The sequence below is a fragment of the Rhinopithecus bieti genome, unplaced genomic scaffold (assembly GCF_001698545.2).
Source record: "Rhinopithecus bieti isolate Rb0 unplaced genomic scaffold, ASM169854v2 scaffold_759, whole genome shotgun sequence".
NCBI lineage: Eukaryota > Metazoa > Chordata > Mammalia > Primates > Cercopithecidae > Rhinopithecus > Rhinopithecus bieti.
The window spans coordinates 1,085,634-1,109,739 of NW_016803631.1; the positions used below are offsets into that span (position 1 = coordinate 1,085,634).

Below are 24,106 nucleotides of genomic sequence, written 5' to 3' on the forward strand. Positions count from 1 at the left end.
GAATATCATAGTAAAATTGAAGTTAAGTTTCAAAATATAAAAGCAAATCACCAAATGTATCTAGAGTTGCATCATTATTTGGTAATAATCAAATGTCAATTCTATAAAAAATCATCAAGAAAATAGAAGAAGATATAATACTTCCCAACACTTTTGATGAAGTCAGCATTACCCTGACACCAAAACCACACAAAAACATTACAATAAACGAAAATTACAAACCGTTATTCCTCATGAGAATAGGCATAAAAATTGTCAACAAAATATTGGCAATGCAAATCAAGTAATATATAGAAAGGATAGTACACAATGACTAAGTGGGTTTTCTTAGGAATGTAAGACAAACACTTAAAAAATCAACTACCATATTAAAATTCACCATATTGACAGATTACAAGAGAAAATCCATATAGTCATCTCAATAAATGCAGAAAAAGCATTTGACAAGATTTATCATGCATTCCTAAAAAAACTTTCAGTAAACTAGGAACAGAGGAAATTTCTATAACCAGATAAAAGGTGTGAAGGAACAACCTACAGATATCTCCTAACATACATAATAATGAAAGATTGAATGTTTTCCCCTAAGATCAGGAACAAAGCAAAAAAAATGTTCACTCTCACCATTCTTATTCAACATCTTATTGGAGGTGTTAAGCACTGAAATAGGGAAGAAAAAGAAATAAAAGGCATACAGACTAAAAGGGAAGAAATAAAATTGTTTCTATTTGCAGATTTTATGGATATGTAGAAAATCCTAGAGATTCTACACAAAGGATACTGGAACTCATAAATGATTAGCACAATTATAAGACACAATATCAATATACAAAAATCAATTGTATTTCCATGGAATAGCAATAGACATTTGGAAATAACAAAATAGTACCACTTACGACAGTGCCAAAACCAAGAAATAGATAAAATCTAACACAGCTTGTGCCAGATCTGTATGCTGAAAATTGTAAGATGTTGACCAAAAAATAAGGCATTAATAAAAGGAGATATATGTTATTGATAATTGTATCACTTATTAGATGTTTGTTCCCCTAAATGGCATATACATTCAGTGTAATCACAATTAAAATATGGTAAAACAATTTTTTGTAGAAATAAACAAACTGATGGTCATACTGCCCAAAGCAATGTGCAGATTCATCACTATTCCTATCAAACTACCAGCATCATTCCTCACAGAAGTAGAAAAAAAACTATTCTAAAATTCATATGAAACCAAAAAAGAGCCTGAATAGCCAAAGTAATCCTAAACAAAAAGAACAAAGCAGGAGGCATCACACTACTCAACTTCAAACTATACTATTAGGCTACAGTAACCAAAACAGCATGGTACTGGTTCAAAAACAGACACATAGACCAATGGAACAGAAGAGAAAACTCAGAAATAAAGCCTCACACCTACAACCATGTGACCTTTGACAAGGCTGACAAAAACAAACAATGGGGAATGAACTCCTTATTCAATAAGTGGTGCTGGCATAAGTGGCTAGCCATATGCAAAATAGTGAAACTAGACACTTACCTTTCACCATATACAAAATTTAACTCAAGATGGATTAACAATTTAAATGTAAGACCTCAAACTACTAAAATACTAGAAGAAAACCTAAGAAATACCCTTCTTGATATCAGCCTTGGCAAAGAATTTATGGCTAAGCCCCCAAAAATGATTGTGACAAAAGCAAAACTTGACATGTAAGAACTAATTAAACTCAAGAGCTTCTGCACAGCAAAAGAAACTATCAACAGACTAAACAGACAACCTACATAATGGGAGAAAATATTTACAAACTATGCATCTGACAAAGGTCTAATATCCAGAATCCATGAGTAACTTGAACAAACCAAAAAGCAAAAAACAGATAATCCCATTAAAAAGTGGGCAAAAGACATGAACAGACACTTCTCAAAAGAAGACATACAAGCAGCCAATAAACATGAAAAAATGCTTATCATCACTAATCATCAGAAAAATGAAAATCAAAACATGACAAGGCACAGTGGCTCACACCTGTAATCCCAGCACTTTGAGAGGCCGAGGGGGGCAAATTATGTGAGGTCAGGAGTTCTAGACCAGCCTGGCCAACATGGTGAAGCCCTGTCTCTACTAAAAATACAAAAATTAGCCAGGCATGGTGGCACACACCTATAATCCCAGCTACTTGGGAGGCTGAGGCAGGAGAATTGTTTGAGCCCAGGAGACAGAGATTGCAGCGAGCCGAGATCATGGCACTGCACTCCAGCCAGGCCAACAAAGCAAGTCTGTCTCAAAAAAAAAAAAAAAGAAAGAAAAGAAAATCAAAATACAATAGGATACAATTGTACAATAGTCAGAATGGCTATTATTAAAAAGTTGAATAGTAACAGATGCTTGTCAGATGGCAGAGAAAAGAGAATGCTTAAATATTGTTGGTGGGAATGTAAATTAGTTAAGCCACTACTGAAAATAGAAAGCAGTTGGGAGATTTCTCAAAGAACTAAAAACAGAGTTACTATTTGACCCAGCAATCCCATTACTCAGTATATAAACAAAGCAACATAAATCATTATACCTAAAAGGCACATGCACTCGTTTGTTCATTGCCATGCTATTTACAATGGCACATGGAATCAACCTAGGCACCCAACAACAGTGGACTGGATAAAGAAAACATGGTACATATGTACCATGGAATATTACATAGCCATAAAAAAGAGTGAAATCATGTCCTTTACAGCAACATGGATGGAGCTGGAGGCTATAATCCTAAGTAAGCCAGCACAGGAACAGAAAACTAAATACCACATGTTCTCACATATAACTGGGAGCTAAACATTAAGTACACATGGACATAAACACAGAAACAACAGACACTGCAGACTACTAGAGCAGGGAGGGAAGGAGAGGGATTTGGGTTGAAAACTACCTGTTGGGTACTATGCTCACTACCTGTGTCTAATATGCCCATGTAGCAATCCTGCACATGTACCCCTGAATCTAAAATAAAAGCTGAAATTATTTTTTTAAAAGAAAAGAAACTAGATTAGCCAAAGCAATTTTGAAAACTAAAAACAAAGTTGGAGACTCAAACTACATAAGGTTTAAGTTTCACCCTAAAGCCACAATAAAGTTTTTGTGCTACTGGTGAAAAACAGACATATACATCAGTGAAACATAGTAGAGAGTCCAGAAATAGAACCATATTTATATGGTCAACTGATTTTTTATTTTGAGAGGGGGTTAGTCACTGAGTGGCTTACTCTACTTTGTTAATAGCTTTATTCAGATGTAATTTACATAACTATAAAATTCAACCACTGTGAGGGTACAGTTTGATAATTTTTAGTAAATTTACACAGTTGTCACATTGACATCATCATCCAGTTTTAGGACATTTCCGTCACTCCAAAAAATTACTCATGGCAATATGCAACCGTGTTTCCCATCCCCAGCAGATCCCCAATAATCTACTTTCTGCCTATATAGATTTTTTTTTTCTTAGAATGTTTATATAAGTGGAACCCACATAATATCTACTGTTTTCGTGTCTGCATTTTTCACTTAGCATAATGTTTTTGAGGATAATCTTTCTTATATGTATTAATAATTTGTTCCTTTTTGTGGTTAAATAGTATTCCATTGTATGGATATACTCTATTTACCCCTTCACCAAATGATGAACATTTGGGTTGTTTTCAGTTTTTGGCTATTACAAATAAAGACTATGAATGACTTTGCATGTTTAATTATAAACTTACAGATATTTTAAACTTTATTACTAAAATAATCTGCAGGATGTTGGTCTGAGACTCTATATACCCTGACAAAATTTAATTCTATTTTATTTTTCATCATGTAATACTTGATATGAAAATAACAATGCATGTAACAGATTTAATATACAGAATATAATTGTATCGGAACCACTCAACCAAAGAACTAACATTACTAATAACTTGCATCTACAGATGTGTGGCCTACCAGAGCAGTCCCCAACCTTTTTGGCACCAGGTACTAGTTTTGTGGAAAACCACTTTTCCACAGACAGGGGTGGTGAGAGATGGATTCGGGGTGAAACTGTTCCACCTCAGATCATCAGGCATTAGTTAGATTCTCATAAGAAGCCTGCAACCTAGATCCCTTGCATGTGCAGTTCACAATAGGGTTTGTACTCCTATGAGAATCCAATACTGTCCCTGATCTAACAGGAGGCAGAGCTCAGGTGGTAATGCTCACTTGCCTGCCACTTAACTCCTGCTGTGTGGCCTGGTGCCTAACAGGCCATGGACTGGTGTTGGTTTGCAGCCCAGGGGTTGTGGACCCCTGGCCTAACATATTACTTATCCTGGAACAAGGTCCATGTGTGCTTAAGCAGAATGTTTTTCTCCTATTGCTAGGTGTAGTGTTTTGTATTATCTGTTAGGCCCAATTGTTCTTGTAGTGTTTTTCAAATACCCTGTTTCCTTCTTGATCTTTTGCCTAGTTGATCTATTAATTATTGAAAATGTGGTATTGAAATATACTACTATTATTGTGTTATTCTGTTCATTTTTTCAATTTTGTCAATGTTTGCTTCATATATTTTGATGCTCTGCTGTTACATTCATATGTATTTGTACTTTTTATATCTTTCTGTTGGATTGACTCTTTTATTATCAGGTAATGTCTTTCTTTGTCCCTTGTGAGTTATTGACTTAAAGTCCAATATAAATGTGTTCATTTCGTTCTCTTTTGGTTACAATTTGCATGGTACATCTTTTTCTATCCTTTCACTTTCAACCTACGTGTGTCCTTAAATCTAAAGTGAGTTTCTTGGAGGCAGCATATAGTTCTACTTTCTTCAATCAAGCCATTTTATGTCTTTTGATTAGGGAGTTTAATCCATTTACATTTACCATAATTATTGGTACAGAAGAACTTACTAATGCCATTTTACTGTTTTCTATATGTTATGTGGTTATTTTGACCTTCTTTTCTTCTCTTGTTGGCTTCCTTTGGGTTTCATTTATATTTTTGTTTAGTGACATACTTTTATTCCTTTTTCATTTTCTTTTGTGCATATTCTATAGGCATTTTCTTTGTGTTTACCATCAGGATTACATAAAACATCTTCTAGTTATACCAATCTATTTTAAACTATAACAACTTTACCTACATACAAAAAATCTACTCCTTTACATTCACCCTCTCTTTATGTTATTGATGTCACAAATTACATATTTTTATATTTTGCATCTATTATCATAGTTTTATAGTGATTGTTTTTATTTTTTAAATTATATGCCAGAAATCAAAGTGATTTATCCACCACCTTTACAATATTGCAATATTCTATATTTGTCTATAAATTTAACTTTACCAGAGAGCTTTTAAGTTTTTGTATGCTTTGGTGGTGTTGTCTAGTGTGTTTGTTTCAACTGAAGGAACTCTCAGCAATTTATGTAAGACATGTCTAGTGTTGATGAATTCCTTCAGTTTTTGTTTATATAGGGAGGGCTTATTTCTCCTTCATTTTTGAAGTTGGTTATGCCAAATATAGTATTCTAAGGTGGTGGGGTTTTTTTCTTTCAGCACTTTGAGTATATTATCCCACTCCCTTCTAGTCTTCCATGCTTCTGCTGAAAAACTTGCAGACAATCTCATGGGGATTTCCTTGCATGTGATAAGAATTTTTCTTCTTGATGCTTTCAAGATTTTCTTTTGTCTTTGATTTTGACAGTTTGATTATAATGTGTCTCTTTATGAGCTTCTTTGGGTTCATATTATAGGACTTGTTTAAGCTTCTTGAATTTGAATTTCCATTTCTTTCCTCCAACTTGGGAAAATTTTGACCATTATTTCTTCAAGTAAGCTCCCTGCTCCATTCTCTCTGCTCCATTCACTATTTCTCTCTCTGTCTCTCTCTCTGTCTCTCTCTCTCTCTCTCCCTACCCCTTCTTAAATTCCCATAATGTATACATCAGTCCACTTGAATGAGTTCGTAAGGCTCTTAGGCCCTCTTCTTTTTGTTCCTCTGACTCAGTAATTTCAAGTGACCTATTTTCCAGTTCACTGATTCTTCCTTCTGCTTGGCCAAGTCTGTTGTTGACACTCTCTAATGAATTTTTCAAATAAATTGTCGTATTCTGCAGATCTAGAATTGTTTCTTTTCAATAATTTCAAACTCTGTTGATATTCTCATTTTGTTCATGCATCATTTCCCACATTTTGTTTAGTTTTCTATTTGTATTCTCTAATATATTGAGTTTCTTTAAGATGATTATTTTGAACTCTTTGTCAACAGATTTCTGTTTCTTTAACCCTTTTCCCATTTAGAATAAAAAAGTACAGCTTGCTTCCAGTGCTCGTTTAATTTTACATAAACACACTTTTTGAGGCTGAAGAAAATCTGACTGGTTTTCAACGTGAAAATAAAACATGAAAACTGTTCCTGGAGTTATTTCTGAACAGAACTAACATCAGAATAGTCTATTTTGGAAAAAATAAATTCACCAAATGAATCCTCAGCCAAAAACTGTACAAGAATGATGTTACCTTCACACGTAGGAATGCTGTGTTTTCTAGGATATGACATTTTCAGTGATGGAGAATTACTATATTTTGTAAATGGAAATACCACTACTAAAAACAGAATGCTATAAATACAATGATGTCTTTTATTTCCAAAGTCAATATACTAGAGTGATACAACAATAATAATAAAAGTGAGATATTTTGAGGTAAAGTTATCTTGGCATAAATGTCATAGCTGCAAGTGCTACCAGTGAGTATTGTTGGGACAAGTAGGAAAAGGGTTAAAATCAGTTACTGGATTTTTTTTTTTTTTTGTCTCTTTGATTGGGCCATGTTTCCCCGTCTCTTTGTATGCTTTATTTTGTTGACTTTAATATGAAAAGTAGTCACATCCTTATGGACTGACTTTGTACAGGGGACATTTTTCATAAATCAGTTCAGGTAGAGATTCTAAGAGCCTCTCAAACCTTTTATGGGAATATGTCTTCTCTGGGCTTGTGCATGTAATTCCTAACTAGTGAAGTTTTCCAGTTTCTTTTTCAGGAACTTGTAGTATCTTGCTGCCTCTAGTATCTGTCTGAAATACTGCAGGTTCTCTGATGCTACAAGCCACTGAAATATATTTTGCTCTCAGTGGCACCCAGCTATGCAGAGTATGCCAGATCTCTATCAGATGATACAGAAATTAGTCCCTTGAGCAGCCACTATAAATCTAGAACATTGCATATATCTTCCACTCTTTTCTTTCCCTCAAAAAGGTGAAGCCATGAGTTGCACTTTTCCTCCTAATTGTGAGCTGTGCCAGCTCGGAAAAAGGACTGATGTTGCTGAAATGCCACGCTTTTCTTACCCATTTCAGTGTGACCATTCTTGGCTTTGAGCTTGTCTGGGGTACTGTGACTTCCTAAATAGTTTCTGAAGTTATCATAATGGCTTTTTGGACCATATATTGTTGTAAAGTGAGTGTATCTGTGGAGAACAAAGTCTAGGGCTTCCTATTCTGTTACCTTGCTGATGTCACTCTCAATTAATTCTTTTCATAGATTTTCTGTCTTTTTACTCTCAAATTGTCTATGCTGTTATATTTGAAGTGAGTGTATTGCAGATAACACGCTGGTCATGTTTTTAACCCACTCTATCAATCTTCATATTTGTATGGAAGTATTTAGACCATTTATATTTAATATAATTATTGATATGTTGGGGCTTCAGTAAACCATATAATTTTTTCTGCTTTTTTTCCTGTTTCCTCTTTTTCTGCCTTTCTGTTACTTGAATTATTATAGTGCTTCCATTTTGAAGTGTCAGTAGTGTTTTTAAGTACACCTCTGCATAATTTTTAAAGTTTTTTTAGGTATTACATTGTATCACAGCTTATCACATTCTACCAGTGTCATCTTATTACCAGTTCAAGATATATAAAAGCCTTAACTCTCTTTACATCTTTTTATCCTCTCCCATTTATAATTGTGTTAAATATCTCCTCTATACACATTTAGAACCACACCAGTCAATGTGATTATAGTAACATCAGACACTGTTTCTATAATCTTTGCTTCAACCATAAAATATACATTTAAAAATTCAAGAAATGGAAAGCCTATTGTATTTATCCATACTTTTGTTATTGTATTATTTCTTCCTTCTTGATGAACCAAGGCTCATTTCCTTTCTGTGTAGGGAACTTCCTGTAGTTACTTTTTTAAAGGTAAATTTGGTGTTGAAAAATTCTCTTAGTTTATCGCATCTGGAAATGATGGATTTTGATCTTTATTTTGCCTTAATTCTTGAAGGATATTTTCATTGGGTATAGGATTCAGGATTGATAGTTCTTTTCTTTCAGTACTTGAAAAATACTCACTTTTCCTTTTGTCATTCAAACTGGTTTGGCCCTATAGGTTAGATGTCATTTCTCTATTGTGACTTTCCAGATTTTTTTCTTTTAGTATTTGCTGCTCAGAAGTTTGATGATAATTTATCTTTGCTCAGCTTCTGGAATCTGAAGGTTCATGTTGCTTTGTTAAATTTGATAAGTTTTCAGCCATTATTTCCTTAATATTTTTCAGTCCCACCCTTTCTTCTCTCCTTCCTCATTTATTTCTGTTGACACAGGGAAGGGGATAGGGAACGGTAGCTACTCATTACTGCTGGGCAGTGGTGAGAATTCTAGCTCCCCACTGACACCACAAAAGAGGGGTTTCACCCCATGATTCAAAGCCCCAGCTCCCTACTCTGCTTTATCTGGCACTCTGGGGAAGTTGGGGTACCTCATTATACCTTGACAAGGGTGAAAGTCTAAGCTCTCCACTTGGCCTTTACTGGAGTGAGTTGGGGTGGGGCCACAGTTGTGTGTGTGGGAGGAAGGTATGTGTGTGTGTGTGTGTGTGTGTGTGTGTGTGTGTGTTGTTAACCTAAGTAGAGAGATTATTTTCTAAATGTTTTCTGTCTTGATACACTGCTGCTTTCTTCATTCCATGGCTAAAGAGAGCCAGATTTTGTTGGGATTTTTCATCTGTGTCCATTCACATTTCTAGGTTACTAGCTTCTTTAGCTCTAATTCTGGGATATATGAGGCAGAAAGAAAACTTAGGGAACTGACTTCCATGTCATTCTTTAAGACTTAGGGGTCCTACCTGGTCTGACGCTTCTTCACATTTCCTACTCATCTTATGTTTATCTTATATATAATATCCAGAGTTTTTAGTCGTTTAGTGGGAAGAATAGGAAAAAGTATATTTACTCTATCTTCCCATTAGCAGAACCCTTATTACCTTTTAAATCTCATATTTATCATTGGCTATTTCTCTATTTTTGTTCCTAATATTAAAACAACAAGTGGGTTGTCATACAAAGAAGTGTTATTTCTGGTGCTGTAAGTTTTGAGAAATATTTAAAATAACCACCTCGTACAGATACAGAGCAGTGATTCCTGAATTTGGCAGAAATAGGTAAGTGTTTGTAAGGGTCTTTGTAAAGCTAATATTCTGTGATTTCCAGTGAAGACTAATATCTCATGACTTCCCCACTCTGACTTTCTCCTGGTGATATAATCTATGCTTTCTTTTTTGTTATTATGTTTCCAATGGTTTGATTATATCCTCTGTCAAGATGAGAATCTTTGGGTAGAAGCAATTTCTTATATTTTCACTTTTACTTAAACTATTATTCTGCATAGAACACAATTATGGAAAAGTATCAAGACTCAGTAAACATCTTTTTGTTGATGAATTAATAACTCATAAAATACATCTACTTACCCAGTAATAATAATTTCTGGATATGTTTGTGCTCCAAGGTTCCAAGCTCCTCCACTGATTGGCCACTCCTAAATAGATTATCCAGAAAGTATATATATATATGTTCAAATGGCTTAGAAATTTAAAATGAAAATAGCTTAAAATAATGATAAAAAGTTCATTTAAACAAACTAACTGTAAAATAATCAAGAATGAAGTGTGTGTCTTTTAATTTTTTCATTGAACAAACAACGTCTAAATGCACAATTCCATCTCCCTTAAAAATATAGATTTTAATCAATCTTACCATTTATATAAACAAATCAAAGAAGTATTTTTAATTGTACAAATACAGTGTTGCTACATGTGTCATATAGTCTGTGTACCACCAAACTACTGTGGTGCCATTTAACATAGAAGCTATGTAAATAGTGTCTCTGGAAGTTGTCCATCCCAACAGCCCTGGGAAAATAACAGAAATCATAAGAGATAATCTGTTACAATTATAAGTAGTTGAATCTTGTAGTGAACTGTAACAAAAAATTCTAGAATATTATTTAACAAATGACTTTTAATAATTATGTTTCCTAAACCATTAATTAATTAATTATAAACTAGGAAGACTTGAGTCTTTTTGTTTTCTTAAAACATAAGTTTTCATTTAAAATAAAGCTTATATCTTATGACTCAAATATGTATTAGTATAAGTACATGCTTAGTATATAAATGCACATAATAGATAAGTATATCAGTATATAATTATATGCCTTCTGTATAAGAAATTATATTTCTGTAGGCTTAAAGCTAAGTAGCATTTAGAAAGTTTGAATTTAAGAAGTTACGTCTTTAATAGACATTGGCTTTTAAATTAGAAATAATTTAGTTCAAGTCCTCCTATATGGAATGTAAGAAAATAAAGTAATGGGAAAAAGTATGATCATGTGATATGAATACAAGAAAAGTTATTTATAATTTCTACTTTTACCTTATTACTGTATCCTTGTTTTTTATGCTTGACTCCTATAGAATACAGTACTAGAATCAAATCCGGAGGACAATCTGCAAAGTATGCTGTGCATGTAACTGGTGATTCATGAATGTCCATGGGATATGGATTTTCAAAGATTGGAAAACTAATAGATAAAGACAATATATCAGTGTTATTTTACAAAGAAAAAATAGAAAATAATTTTGATAAAGTAAGCCCTAAAATGTCTCTGAACGTTTACTATAAATTTCACTTGTTTTTTAAGTACCATAAAACAAGAATTGTATGAACAAAATGATCTTTTGTAACAGTAATTTATAAAATGTAATATTAATGCTAGTAAAATTTTATTCAAGCTCAAAATTTACTTCTCATAATTCTAACACTCCACAGTGGCATTGCTTTGCTAATATAGATACAATGAATTCTATTAATCTGAAACTATTATATAACAAGTTTACTTAGTTAATTCATTAAAAATAAACTAAGCACTTTACTTATATACAATGGTAAATATTTATTTCGTATCCTTACAAATATTAAAATATAAATAAATTTTGACTTTCTTTCAATGGGGTGCTATGGTTTGGATGTTTGTTTGTTCCCTCCAAATCTCATCTTGAAATTTAGTCCCCAGTGTTGGAGGTGGAGCCTAATGAGAGGTGTTTGGCTTATGGGGCAGAACCCTCATGAATTGATTAATGTCCTGTCTTGGAGGTGAATGAGTTCTCCCTTTTCGTTCCTGTGAGAGCTGGTTGTTAAAAAGAGCCTGGAGCCTCCTCCTTCTTGCTTGTTTCTTCTTTCATCACGTAATCTCTGCACACACCAGCTCAGCTCCCCTTCACCTTTTGCCATGAGTGAAAACAGCTGAGGTTCTCACCACATACAGATGCCCAAATCTTGCAAACAAAATAAACCTTTTTTTTTTTTTTTTTAAATTACTAGCTTCAGGTGTTCCTTTATAATAACACAAAACAGACTAAGACAGAAAATTAGTACTGAGGAACAGGGTGTTGCTATAAAGATACCTGAAATTGTGGAAGCACTTTAGAAATGAGTGATGGGTAGAAGTTGGAAGAGCTTGGAGAGCTCAGAAGATAAAAAGATGAGGGAAAGTTTGGAACTTCTTAGAAATTGGTTAAGTAGTTGTGACCAAAATACTGACAGAAATATGTGTAGAAAAGGCCATGCTAATGAGGTATCAGACAGAAATTAGGAACTTATTGGGAACTGGAGCAAATATCCCCATTGTTGCACTGCAGCAAAGAACCTGGCTGCATTGTTGCACTGTAGCAAAGAATTTGGCTGCATTGTGGAAGGCTAACCTTAAGAGTGATGACCTTGAGTATCTGGCAGAAAAAAATTCTAAGCAGCAAAGTGCTTGAGAAGTGGCATTGTTACTTTAACAGCTTACACTAAATTATGTCCACAATGGAATCACCTAACGGAAGAATCTATAATTAAAAGAGAAGCAGAGCATTAACATTTGAACAATTTGCAGCCTGGCCATGTGGTAGTAAAGAAAAGAGTGTTTTCAGGAGGGGAATCTAAGCAACTACTTGCTAAAGAGATTAGTATGACCAGTAAGGGAGCAGGGTATTAATAGTCAAGACAATGGACAAAAGGCATTTCAGAAATCTTTGAGGCCACCCATCCCATCACAGTCCCAGGAGCCTAGGAGAACAGAATGGTTTTGGGGGACAGGACCAGGGTACTGTGCCCCTTTGGGTCGCTGTTCCTTACATCCCTACAACTCCAGCTCCCACTACGGCTCAAATGGACCCAGTTGCTGCTGTGGTTGCTGCTCCAGAGGGCACAAGCCATAAGCCTTGGTGAATCCACATGGTGTTAAGTCTGCAGGCACCCAGAACACAAGAGCCGTGGAGGCTTGGCAGCTGCCCCCTAGATATCAGAGGATATATCAAAAAGCCTGGGTGCCCATGCTGAAACCTGCCACATAGGCAGAGCCACCAGCAGTGTGCAACCTCAGTCTGGAAAAGCCTCAGGCATTCAATTCCAACATATGAAAGCAGCCACATGGACTGTGCGCAGCAAAAACATGGGGACAGGACTGCCAAGGCCTTGGGAGCCCACTCCTTGCATCAGTGTTTCCAGGATGCAGGACGTGGAGTCAAAGAAGATTATTTTGGAGCTTTAAGATTTAATGTCTACTCTGCTGTGTTTTAAAGCTGCATAAGACTTGTTATGCCTTCCTACTGGAATGGAAATGTTTACCCAACAGCTATACAACCATTGTTACCTTGGAAGCAAAGAACTTGTTTCATATTTTATAAGCTTGGACTTCAAACTTTTGAATGGATGTTAAAATGAATTAAGACTTTGAGACTATTGGAAAGGAATGATTGTATCTTATATGTGAGGACATGAGTTTTGGGGATTCAGGAGAAGAATGCTATGATTGGGATGTTTTTCACCTTCACAGGGGCAGATTCCTCATGAATAGATTAATGCCTTCCCTCAGGGATGAGTTCCCACTCTTAGTTCCTATGAGAGCTGGTTGTTTAAAAAAGCCTGAAACCTGTCCCCTCTCTCTCTTGCTTTCTTTCTCACCATGTGATTTCTGCACATTCTGACTTCCCTTCACTTTCTGCAATGAGTAGAAACAGCCTGAGACCCTCAACAGATGCAGACACTCAAACTTGGACTTTCTAGACATCAGAATTGTGAACCAACATATCATTTTTCTTTATAAATTATCTAGCCTTGAGTATTCCTTCATAACAATATAAAAGGGACTAAGACAAAGACGTAATAGATAGGAAACTTTTAACTTTTTTGCAGGAATAATGAAAAGATGTGTGTCATATGTAGGTTTGTGTGTATGTGACTGTGTATATCTAAAAGATCATTTCCTATGTAAACTAGAGAACATAGTCGGAATGAAGACTTATGGATGTAATAACTTTCATATCCTCAAGCTTACTATAACCTTATAAAGGAAATGAGTACAAAATCAAATTTAAAATCCCTGTAGCTATTTAGAACATCATATGTACCAGGCACTGTGCAAGGAGGAAATTCGTATTATTCTATGCCATATCTGTTCCAGGTGTCATCATATAACTTCTGAAACAATGTGTTTTTTTAGGGTAGGAGGTGCCTGTTAGAAAACAGTTTTTTCTCATATTATTAGGAACTTAATTAAAAAATTAGGGGTTTAGTCCAATCTCCAGAAAATATGGGGTGTGTGTGTGTGTGTGTGTGTGCATGTGTGTGTGTTCTGGCAGCAGTTCTCTTTCTACCAATCTGAAATGTTGCAGATAGTATCCCAAATAAGAATAGTTATATATGCAAAATCAGGTTAAAGGAACAATTCATGTCTCTTAAAGTGACAAGTAGGTTAAACTAGAGGTACCAGAGGTTAAACTAGATATATCAGAGATTCTCGGTTTCAGAGTACAAATTATTAACATTTCTAAGTTTAAAGAGTTAGAAGATAAATGGATCCCCTTGAAGACAAGGCCTACAATTTAGAATTTGATAATAGCAAGAGGTAACAATAATAGGCTCCTGACAAAGTGAAATGTTATGAAAATTTTTGAGAAAATTATTTTAGTACATTGGCAAAGAGTAGGCAAAAGATATTAAAAGAGAAATAGCTAAAAATTTACTAGAGGAATTTAGACATAAAAGTATAAACTGGTTGCTGTGAAAATAGAAATGAAAATATGAATCCAAGAAATCAAGAATAGAAATAATGTGTAAACCCTAATGCTTGCCTTTGGGTTGGGGATTAAATGGAAAGAAAAAGATAAAAAGAAAAAAAAAATGAAAAGGATTCCAAAGTTATAACTTGTTTAACATTCAATATAGCTGAGAGGTAACCATTTGGAGGTAAAGAGAACATACTCAGTTTTTGACATGTTAAATTCCATGTAATAGCCAATGAAACGGGAATGCCACAGAGATTTTAATACATGCTAAAAAAGGTAAAATGTTAGACGAAAACTTGCAAACAAAATGTTAATTCACATACTTATATAGGGTAATGAAAAGCACAAGAATGTATGTATACATAAAATGGTAACTTTTATGTTATGTATATTCTGTCACAATAAAACAAAATTTAAATGAAAGAATACATATATATACAGTATATAAATAAATAAATATATATATATATACTGAAGAAAGTGGCCATGAAAGGTAAAGTATAATGGGCCTGGAAGGATGTTAGATACTTAGGCAAAGTATGAGTAACCAACAAATATGACATACAAAGAAGAGTTGAGTACCAATGAGATTAGAAGAGTATATTTTAATAAGACTCATATTAGAACTTCTTAGAGGAATTAGCATAAATCCTTACATCTACACAAAAAGTCTTATGTTGATAATTAGGGCAGCTAAGCAGAATTCCCAGTTACGATGATTTCATGGCCCAAATCCTACATCCCTTTTAAAATCCTGAGAATAATATCTGCAAATTAGTATGAGGAAGAACCCTGGATCTTACATTTACAAACAACTTGAAGAGTAGAATTCGGACTGATTTATTCAACAAAAATTTATTGAGAGCTGACTCCATGTGGAGACAGAGCCCCTCCTTCATGGAGTCTACAGCCTAGTGGGAAGACAATCTTTAAGCAACGGCAAATAGAAAATTGTATCTGTGTCAAAAGCTATGAAGAGAGAAATGTGGGGGTTATGAGAGCCCATATTAGGATATATTACCAAATTATATAGATAATGAATTTTTTTTAAAAATAAGGAAGTGATATCTGACTTGAGAATCTTACAGATAAGATGTTGGTAAGGAGAAAAATTAAAGAGAAAGTTATTCCAGGCCAAGGAGAGACAACTTACAAAATTGTATTACAAATATATGAGGCTAAAAGATCAATGGAAGAACATATAATGATGGAAATTAGTTTCATGCTATTACCATTATAATAAAAATGGACAGAAGATTTTTACTGACAATGTAAAGGAGTGGAGAGCACCACTATAATAGCAGTATTCTACACTTTTTTTCAATTGCCTGTAACATAATGAAAAAGGAAAAAAAGTAAAAGAAGGCCCCTGTCTTCTCTGCCCCTGAGATTCTAGTGTTCTGTGTTGTCTGCTGCAGTAGTGCAATAATACTTTTATCATGTGTCATTTTCCATTACTCAGCTATTACATTGTACAAGTTTTCATAACGATTGATTTTCTTTAAGGAAACAACAAAAATGTGATCAATTTTATGTGTCCTGAGTCTTCAATGTTTCTGTCCAAACATCAGGTGCTGCCTTTAAGTTGTCTTACAGTTTTCTCAGTGTTTCCCAAATTCTTCTGGTTTCATTTTCACCATTGAACCAAAGTGCATTTCTGTAATTCTAGCAAGCCAATATTCACACAAAGAATATTTCCTATCTAAAGAATACAAATGCCAATTATCTAAAATAAATAGAGTTTAAAAGTGTTAATCTGTACATGGATAACTTACTTGCTTTGTGTCAGATCAACTACAATGAGATCTTTCTCCAGAAGTACTACGACAGCATAGGGTTCTTGAAATTCTACAAGTGAAAAAAAAATGAAAAGTTTCCATATTGTATATATTATAAAATCAGCAAAACTGCACTTCCTTTATCCCTATACAAATATTATTTAAATGATGTGAGAAGACCAAACTATAAGCCAAAGTAAGAAGTAACAAAGAGCACTTAAAAAATGTGCTTCTCAAATTTAATATTAAGATCACTAGAAAGAACAACAAAAAATTAAAAGTAGCATAGTATAGAGTTAAATATATCTCAATAATCATGGAGTGATGATAATATTGGATTATGTGAAGACAGTGAATCTGTCACCTGATCTCACATTTATCTTTTTCTTCCATAACCTTTGTATTTTAGATCTGATTTTATGCCTACAAGGAGATGTACTGGGGAATAGTATCTCTGCTTCTCTGGGATATGACATATATTCACATCCGTATAAGAACAACACTGCTTATAATAAAAAGTTTACTTTCAATTCAATGTAATTAGAAATATATTTATAGGTTGTGTAAACACATCAGATCAATCTGGTTCAACTTTAACATAACAAAGCTCTTCAGTTGCCATGGACACCCAGATTGAAGGCCACGAACACACTAAGATAAACCAAGCATGCAACCACAGGTAGAAGCTAAGTGTCCAGAACAAGGAACATGCACTAAAATTAAGAAGCATACATTGCATGGTGGGCTGCAGGATCCAATCAGACAGAGTCCTGGTATCACACCAGGGAAGGATCCAGTCAGAGCATACCTCCTGACATCATCCTATGGCAAGATCCAATTAGGATCATGCCTCATTATCCTCAGACTATAAAACCTGCCCCAATCCTCAGCTTGGCGAGACAGATTTGAGATCTGTCTCCTTGCCAGTTCACTCACAATAAACCTTTCTTGCTACAAAAACTTGGTTCTTCAGTGTTTGGCTTTCCATTGTGCATGGGCAAATGGACCCAGTTTAGTTCAACAACAAAGTTGGTGACCCAGATCAGACTTCTGTAAATCCTTTCAGGATATTTTTGCCTGTGGCTCACTAGCTCCATATTAGGGATGGTATCCACCTAAGGGTCTGAGCAGCTGTCCAGGTGTTTTACTCAGTGATTTGCTCTTGGTTTCTGTCTCTCCAGCATGGCCCTGCTGACTTTTGGTGCTTTTCCTTTCATTTTTGCAGCAAAGAGAAGTTTTGAATTTTGGAACACATTTTTTCATTATTTTTATTTTTATTTTGTGGTGAATTAATCTCTGTACAAGTGACCAACTCTCAGCTCCCTTCTTATCAACTTCCACTAAGGGGCCTTGTCAACCTCCACAAGGGGGCTTTGTTAGGGGATTTCAACTTTAATTGAAAGGAGAATAAGGGGTATGTTCACATGGTACTCTTGATTATAAATTTGACTAGGAACTGGACTGGGAACTTGGAAATTGGATGTGTATATGTGTATGTGTTAAGTTTCGGGTTTGTCTAGTCACTTGTTTAATGTTGTTAAGACCACTCAGCAAACCCTGAAGAAGCTGCTAGTGGCAGCCAAGGAGGCCTGACTCAGGGTTGCTGTCTACTCCAATCAACTAGACTGAGCAAATTATTTGCTTGATTATGGGCTGGAGATCAACCTTCCCCATCCAGAATGGATTAAAGATGTCTGAAGCTTACAGGGACAAGTTTGAGCCTTGTCTGTTTGCTCCCATTGAGGGGATCAAAGTCAGAGTCCAAAATGCTGTGGTTTGTCTTGTTTGATTGGCTGTTTCTGTGTCTGTTTGTATTCTGATATAAGCAGTAATATTTGGCTTAAACAGTGGTTAATATTTTGATGGTACAGAAACAGCCTAATTAGAAAATTATTTAATTGAGGGGCTACATTGCTCCCTACAGCCCTCTTAGGTACTCTTAGGTGACTAGGGGATACCCAACCCATTGGTGATTCACTGGGAAGGAATCTCCATAAGTACCACATTACAGACTCAAAATATATATATCTCTGTCTAGTGCAGGGCCTTGCTCTAACCATCTGAGATAAACCTCCAAGCAAAATGAGGAATGTAATTGTAGCAGGACTTCAGCAGAACAAGGCATAAAGGTACAACAGTGGCCAAAGAAAATGCTTCTTCCTTTCTTGTGGTCTTTAAAGCCTTCGGGCAATACAGTGACATTGACCTGAACACCCAGGTAACCTGAGAGTTTTATCAGTCAGAGTGCCCCTGGTATAAGAGGAAAACTAAAAAAAGTAGAAAAGGTATTGGGAATATCAACATCTCAAGTAGGTGAGATTGCCTTTAAGGCATTTAATTCATCTTGTTCAAGTCCAGGAAGGGCAAAAGCAATGCAACATGAGACAAGCTATGCTGCTTGCTGTGGCTCTTGCCCACAACCAGTCGAGGCACAAGATGGAGCATGCTAGGAAAAACAAATGGCCATGGGTAAGACCCCTAGGGACCCCACTGCTGGCCAAAATGGCCATACAGTCTTGAGGCCACGATGTGCATATTGTAAACAAGAGGACCATTGGAAATGCAAATCCCCTAACCATCCTGGGCAGGTGGAGGAAGAAGCTGCCCATCAATCAGCCCACCAGATACCACAGTTTCTGATAGGATTAAAAATAATGGGACTGGGGATCCTCTATGATCTAGGAACGTTGGGTAATAACTAATGTAGAAAAAAGATTTACGAGCTTTCTAATTTACTTTAGAGCTAACCTTCTTCCACTAGCTCCTCTCTTCCTGCCGGTCTGCATAACTACTTTGCTACTCTGGTTTCTCTGAAATTCAGTAAGGGGCTTCAGCTACATGAAACAGAAAAATTTAAACTAAAATTGTTAGTTTGATAGTGATGAAGTTTGAATCTAACTGCCCCTTTTAACTAGTGAGTTATGCCTGACATATGGCTAAAGCTTTAAAAATTAAAGCTACATGATCATTATTTGTACCTGGCTGCATGTACAAGTCTGACTGTATTTGTCTATGGTACCAAATTGACTTATAAATAGATGAGTACTCATAAATTAAGCAAATAAGACCAGGCACTTTTCAAGTTCATGTGACTTAGAAATTTTTTGGCAAATGGGAAGAGTTCAAGATTGTCGAATTGATGGGAATGCCTGTGTCCTCTGAATTATTGGACTTTAAGGTCATTACTTTTATAGTATTTGCCTGACATGCAGTTATATAAAATAATTAATAGATAAATAATTTGGAATGATGACTAGCTTTGTCTATTACCTATTTTCATAAGTAATCTCAGCACACTGCTAAAAACAAAGAAATAAAGGTAAATGGCATAAATAGCTATAAATAAATTTTCATGTAATTTGAAATCCTAAATTAAATAATAGATACTCATTAAATGTACAAGTCATTTTCAAATGTGATAAAAACTGAAACAAACTGCTGAACATAAATAGGGTTGTCCTTGGCTTCTTAAATTTAATAGAAAGACTAGAAAGACTAATAGAAAGATTAAATATGCATTAAAATATGTTATAGGGAAATATGTTTTTCTGACAATTATAAAATGGCTCTTGGCCAAGCATGGTGGCTCATGCCTATAATCTCAGCACTTTGGGAGGCTAAGGTGGGAGGATTGCTTGAGGCCAGAAGTTTGAGACCACCCTGGGTAACAAGGCAAGACTACATCTCTACAAAAAATAAAATAATTAGCCAGGTATGGTGACACACACTTAGAGTTTCAGCTACTTGGGAGGCTGAGGTGAGGGTATTGCTTGAGCCCAACAGTTTGAGGCTGCAGTGAGCCATGATCATGCCACTGCACTCGAGCCTGGGCAAAAGAGCAAGACCCTGTCTCTAAAACAAACACAAAAAATTGAAAAATATTAAAAACGAAATGGTTCTTATCTATTAAATAATGATATGTAACAGGCAATTCAAGATTTTGTACTTCCTATGTTTTTAATAAAATTTAAGGTTACTAGAAGCTAAAAATTCCAGTTGATATATAATTCTGTATATAAAGTATACCAAAGTCAGGTGTGTTTAATAAGAGAAAAAAATTATAAGGGGAAAAAAATGTCTTTTATTGAGAAAAATATTTTTTTCTAAGTCAAAGGTTATTTAAAGGGAGTGTCAAAATGTGGATTTAGGAAGGAAATAGAAACAAGACAGAAAGGAACTGTAAAGAAGAGAGAGAGAAAGAGATGTAAGAGAAGTTATAGATGTAAAGATAAGAGAATAATTTTGTATGAGAAAGTCTTGCATGGTAAATCTTTTTCCTAGAGTGACATGATTGCTTACTTAAGACGAAAGAGGACATATAGAGTGAGGCAGAGTGTCTCAGTAATCCATAGATGGTCTGAGTAAATCATGATAAGGTTCATGAATAGGAACTTATGAAGGAAATTCTGGGTGTGATTAAACTGGCTATAATTAAAAGAAATTATTTGTGACAGTCTTTCTAAAGAATAAACTTTGATGTTAAAATACACCGATACAAAGTTTAAAAATTTGGTCCCCTATGTTAAAACAACAAAGGTTTCTTTTCTTTTCTTTTTCCTTTCTTTCTTTTTTTTTGAGACGGAGTCTCACTCTGTTGCCCAGGCTGGAGTGCAGTGGCCGGATCTCAGCTCACTACAAGCTTCGCCTCCCGGGTTTACGCCATTCTCCTGCCTCAGCCTCCCGAGTAGCTGGGACTACAGGTGCCCGTCACCTCACCTGGCTAGTTTTTTGTATTTTTTAGTAGAGACAGGGTTTCACCGTGTTAGCCAGGATGGTCTTGATCTCCTGACCTCGTGATCCTCCCGTCTTGGCCTCCCAAAGTGCTGGGATTACAGGTGTGAGAGCCACTGCACTCAGTCAACAAAGATTTCTTAAATATTAATTGCTTTTAGTAAGATTGCAAGAGGTTTTGATTTGAAATGTGTTTAACAACCATCCTCTGATTTACGAACACGTTTCTATTTCTGTCGTAACTCTTCCTGAGAACTACCTAGTTTCTCTGGTTTTACTTTTATCCTGAAGGTCCAGAAAAGCAATGTTTACTCAGTATAACTTGATTGAGTAACTCTTGGCTTTTCTTTATATGTCTGAATTATTTTATGTAACCAGAACTTCATATGCTCTTGCTAAGAACCATATATTCTCTGCTCAAGGAATATTTGAGCCTAGGAAACACAGATTCTGTCCTTGTTGGGTTTTGACTACTTCAGAAAACTGAGCTTTACAAGGGTTAAGGTTTTTACATCCATGTAACTTTCTGTATTGCTTTTGAAGTCTTCTGATTTTTATTCTTTCTTTGACTGAATAAGTAACTATTATTTAGCAGTGAACTACCATTCTATTAAAGAAAGTAGTTTTGAACTTTTGACATCTTTGGCAGGTCTCTCCAGGGCCCAAATATTAAATTAAGCCTTTTGGCCTAAAATTAATTTTACAATTTTCCACATAGGCCCCCCTGAAGAGCCTCAAAGGGTTTATCTCTCATCTTGTACAGATATTAAATGATTAGGTTTATTTGGTAAATAATACAGGAAGTGCTGTCAAATAAGGAATGGTGTTTAACTTCCCTTAAGTTATATTTGTGTGGTTACTAAAATGTGTGAAATTGTATAGGATTCCTAAAAGTCTGATATGCCAAGATATGTGTCATAATAATGATTATTATGTTAAATGATTGTGTGCCACCAAAATATCTAAATTGCCTTGTCAATTGAAAATTCTCATCCTATCTTTGGCTATGATTTTTCTGGCTTTTTGTCATCCACAGCAATTGTTTTAAATTCTTCTCTAGAAGTACTTGCAATGGGCTATAGTCCAAAATCGCTAATCAAAATAAAGAAAAAAAATTTTTTTCAAACATAGCCTTAATCTGTTCCCCAGGCTAGAGTACAGTGATGCAATCATAGCTCGCTGCAGTTTCCATCTCCTGGGCTCAAGCTTGATCCTCCTACCTCAGCCTCTGGAGTAGCTAAGACTACAGACATGTATGACTACACCCAGATAATTTTTTTGCCTTTTAGTGGAGACAGGTCTTGCTATGTTGTGCAGGCTGGTCTTGAAATCCTGACCTCAAGCTATCCTACCACACAGCCTCCCAAAGTGCTGGGATTACAGGTGTGAGCCACTGCACCTGGCCAACCAAACAAAATTATTTAAATGAAATTAAGTAATTGATAAGGATAATGTTTTTGTTGCTTAAATGTTTTATTTTCCAAATTCAAGGAAATTTTCTGACATAAGCTATCTATAGTTTGCAATATTTTGGTAAAGTATCCTCTGTTGAACAAAGGTGGAAGCATTTGTTTTTTCTCCCTACTTGATTCCTTAAAATTCAGAAGCTATAAATAAGTATTCTTATTTTTATTTATGTAAGTTAAATGAAAATCTTATCTCTCTTGAAAACAGGATACAATGGGAACATTGGTTATATTACCAAGGTATAGACTGAAATGTTATACATAAGAATGTGCCTAAAATGCCTGTCTTCAAGAGTTCCTAGCTTTACAGTGAGTACGTAAAAACTGTCACTTTCTGGTAGGCCCAAGAACCTTAAGACTATAAGTAAAATCTAACGCCTGACTTGGTCTGGCCATCTAGCTTCAAGAGGTTCTAATATCTGAGATTTCTTATATGATCAATGTGGAGAGGAAAAGTTATGCTTCTAAGGAAAGCAAAAGTGTATCTGTTACTAGATTCTAACATTGCGCATTGCCCTCAAGTCCTTGTTATTTGGCTATGGACTGGACTAGATTCTGAATTCTCGTAAGATCCTCTAATATTTGGTTATAACTAAATCCTGATGGAGTCCCCTAGTCCTCTTTCCCCAGTCCAGACTAGGGATGCTCTGGGGACATTCAGGGTATTTCCCCTTTTAAAATCTAACCAACTAGATGAATTAAAATATCAGAATTGAACACAAACTGGACCCATAGGATACTATAGTCTCCTTGTCTCAAAGAAGTTGATGTTGTCTCTTCTTTTGTAAAAGTCACAATGAAAATAGCAACGGGGCCCCCCTCACTATCTGTGTTCCACACTCTAATGGGGCTCTCCTCAATTCACGTCACAAGAAGCCTAGCAAACTATGCAATTCTTTTTCTGTCCTCACTTCCCCTTACCATGACCCAATATAACTTGCTTAATTCTGCCACTTTACTTATCTTTCCTGATGTCAGGTTTGTCCAACAGGCAGAACTGCATGCTCTTACTAGACATGTCTTTTAGCCAAAGGTAAAATGGCCAATTACTTACACAGACAGCAAGCATGCCTTGGGATAGCTCACAACCTTAGTGTCTGTGTGAAATATGTCCACAATACCATATTGGAAAACCATTTCACGCCTTCATGGACCACTTCACATTACCAAAAAGTCCCTTTGAGGCACGGCAACAATATTTTTTTCAGCTCCCCATCTCTCAAGGATATTGGTATGTACTAGTTACACTTTGCATGTTTTAGCATTGTATTGAAGCCTTCTATTGTCAACAGGCCACAGCCATGGCAGTAGTTCAGGACCTGTTGGAAAATTTATACCAACATGAGAAGTCTCTTAAGGGCTTCATAATGCAAGAAGAACTCATTTTGCAGAGCAAATTATTTAAAACATTTGTATAATTTGGCCTATTTATCAACATCTCAATTGTGCTTAACAACTTCTAGTCCTCTGGACTGGTGAAACAGATGAAGGGAATAATAAAAGCCCAATTGGCAAAGAATTGTGGTGTGCCATTTAGCCTGCAATGGCCCAAGGCCCTTTCTTTAGTCCTCCTTAACCCTGGCATGCTTTCAGTGTTCCTTCGTAGAGTTCTAAATTCATCCAGATGGTCAGGGTAGCCAATGCATTTGTGGTAGTCTCTAATCTTTACTGATCCCCTTCCAGCTAGGACTCCTCATTGGCAGTCATTTCTGCTTGTCCCAT

The 24,106-nt window shown here is 35.4% G+C and overlaps 1 protein-coding gene across 1 annotated transcript in view; it reads right to left on the minus strand.

Annotated features, from left to right (window-relative positions):
• STXBP5L (syntaxin binding protein 5L) overlaps nt 1-24,106 on the minus strand; it is a 461,665-nt gene that overhangs the window by 165,941 nt on the left and 271,618 nt on the right. The window contains 3 exon segments of the mRNA XM_017891231.1: nt 9,769-9,836; nt 10,733-10,880; nt 16,185-16,257. Of these exon segments, the coding sequence (XP_017746720.1) occupies nt 9,769-9,836; nt 10,733-10,880; nt 16,185-16,257 (289 nt within the window).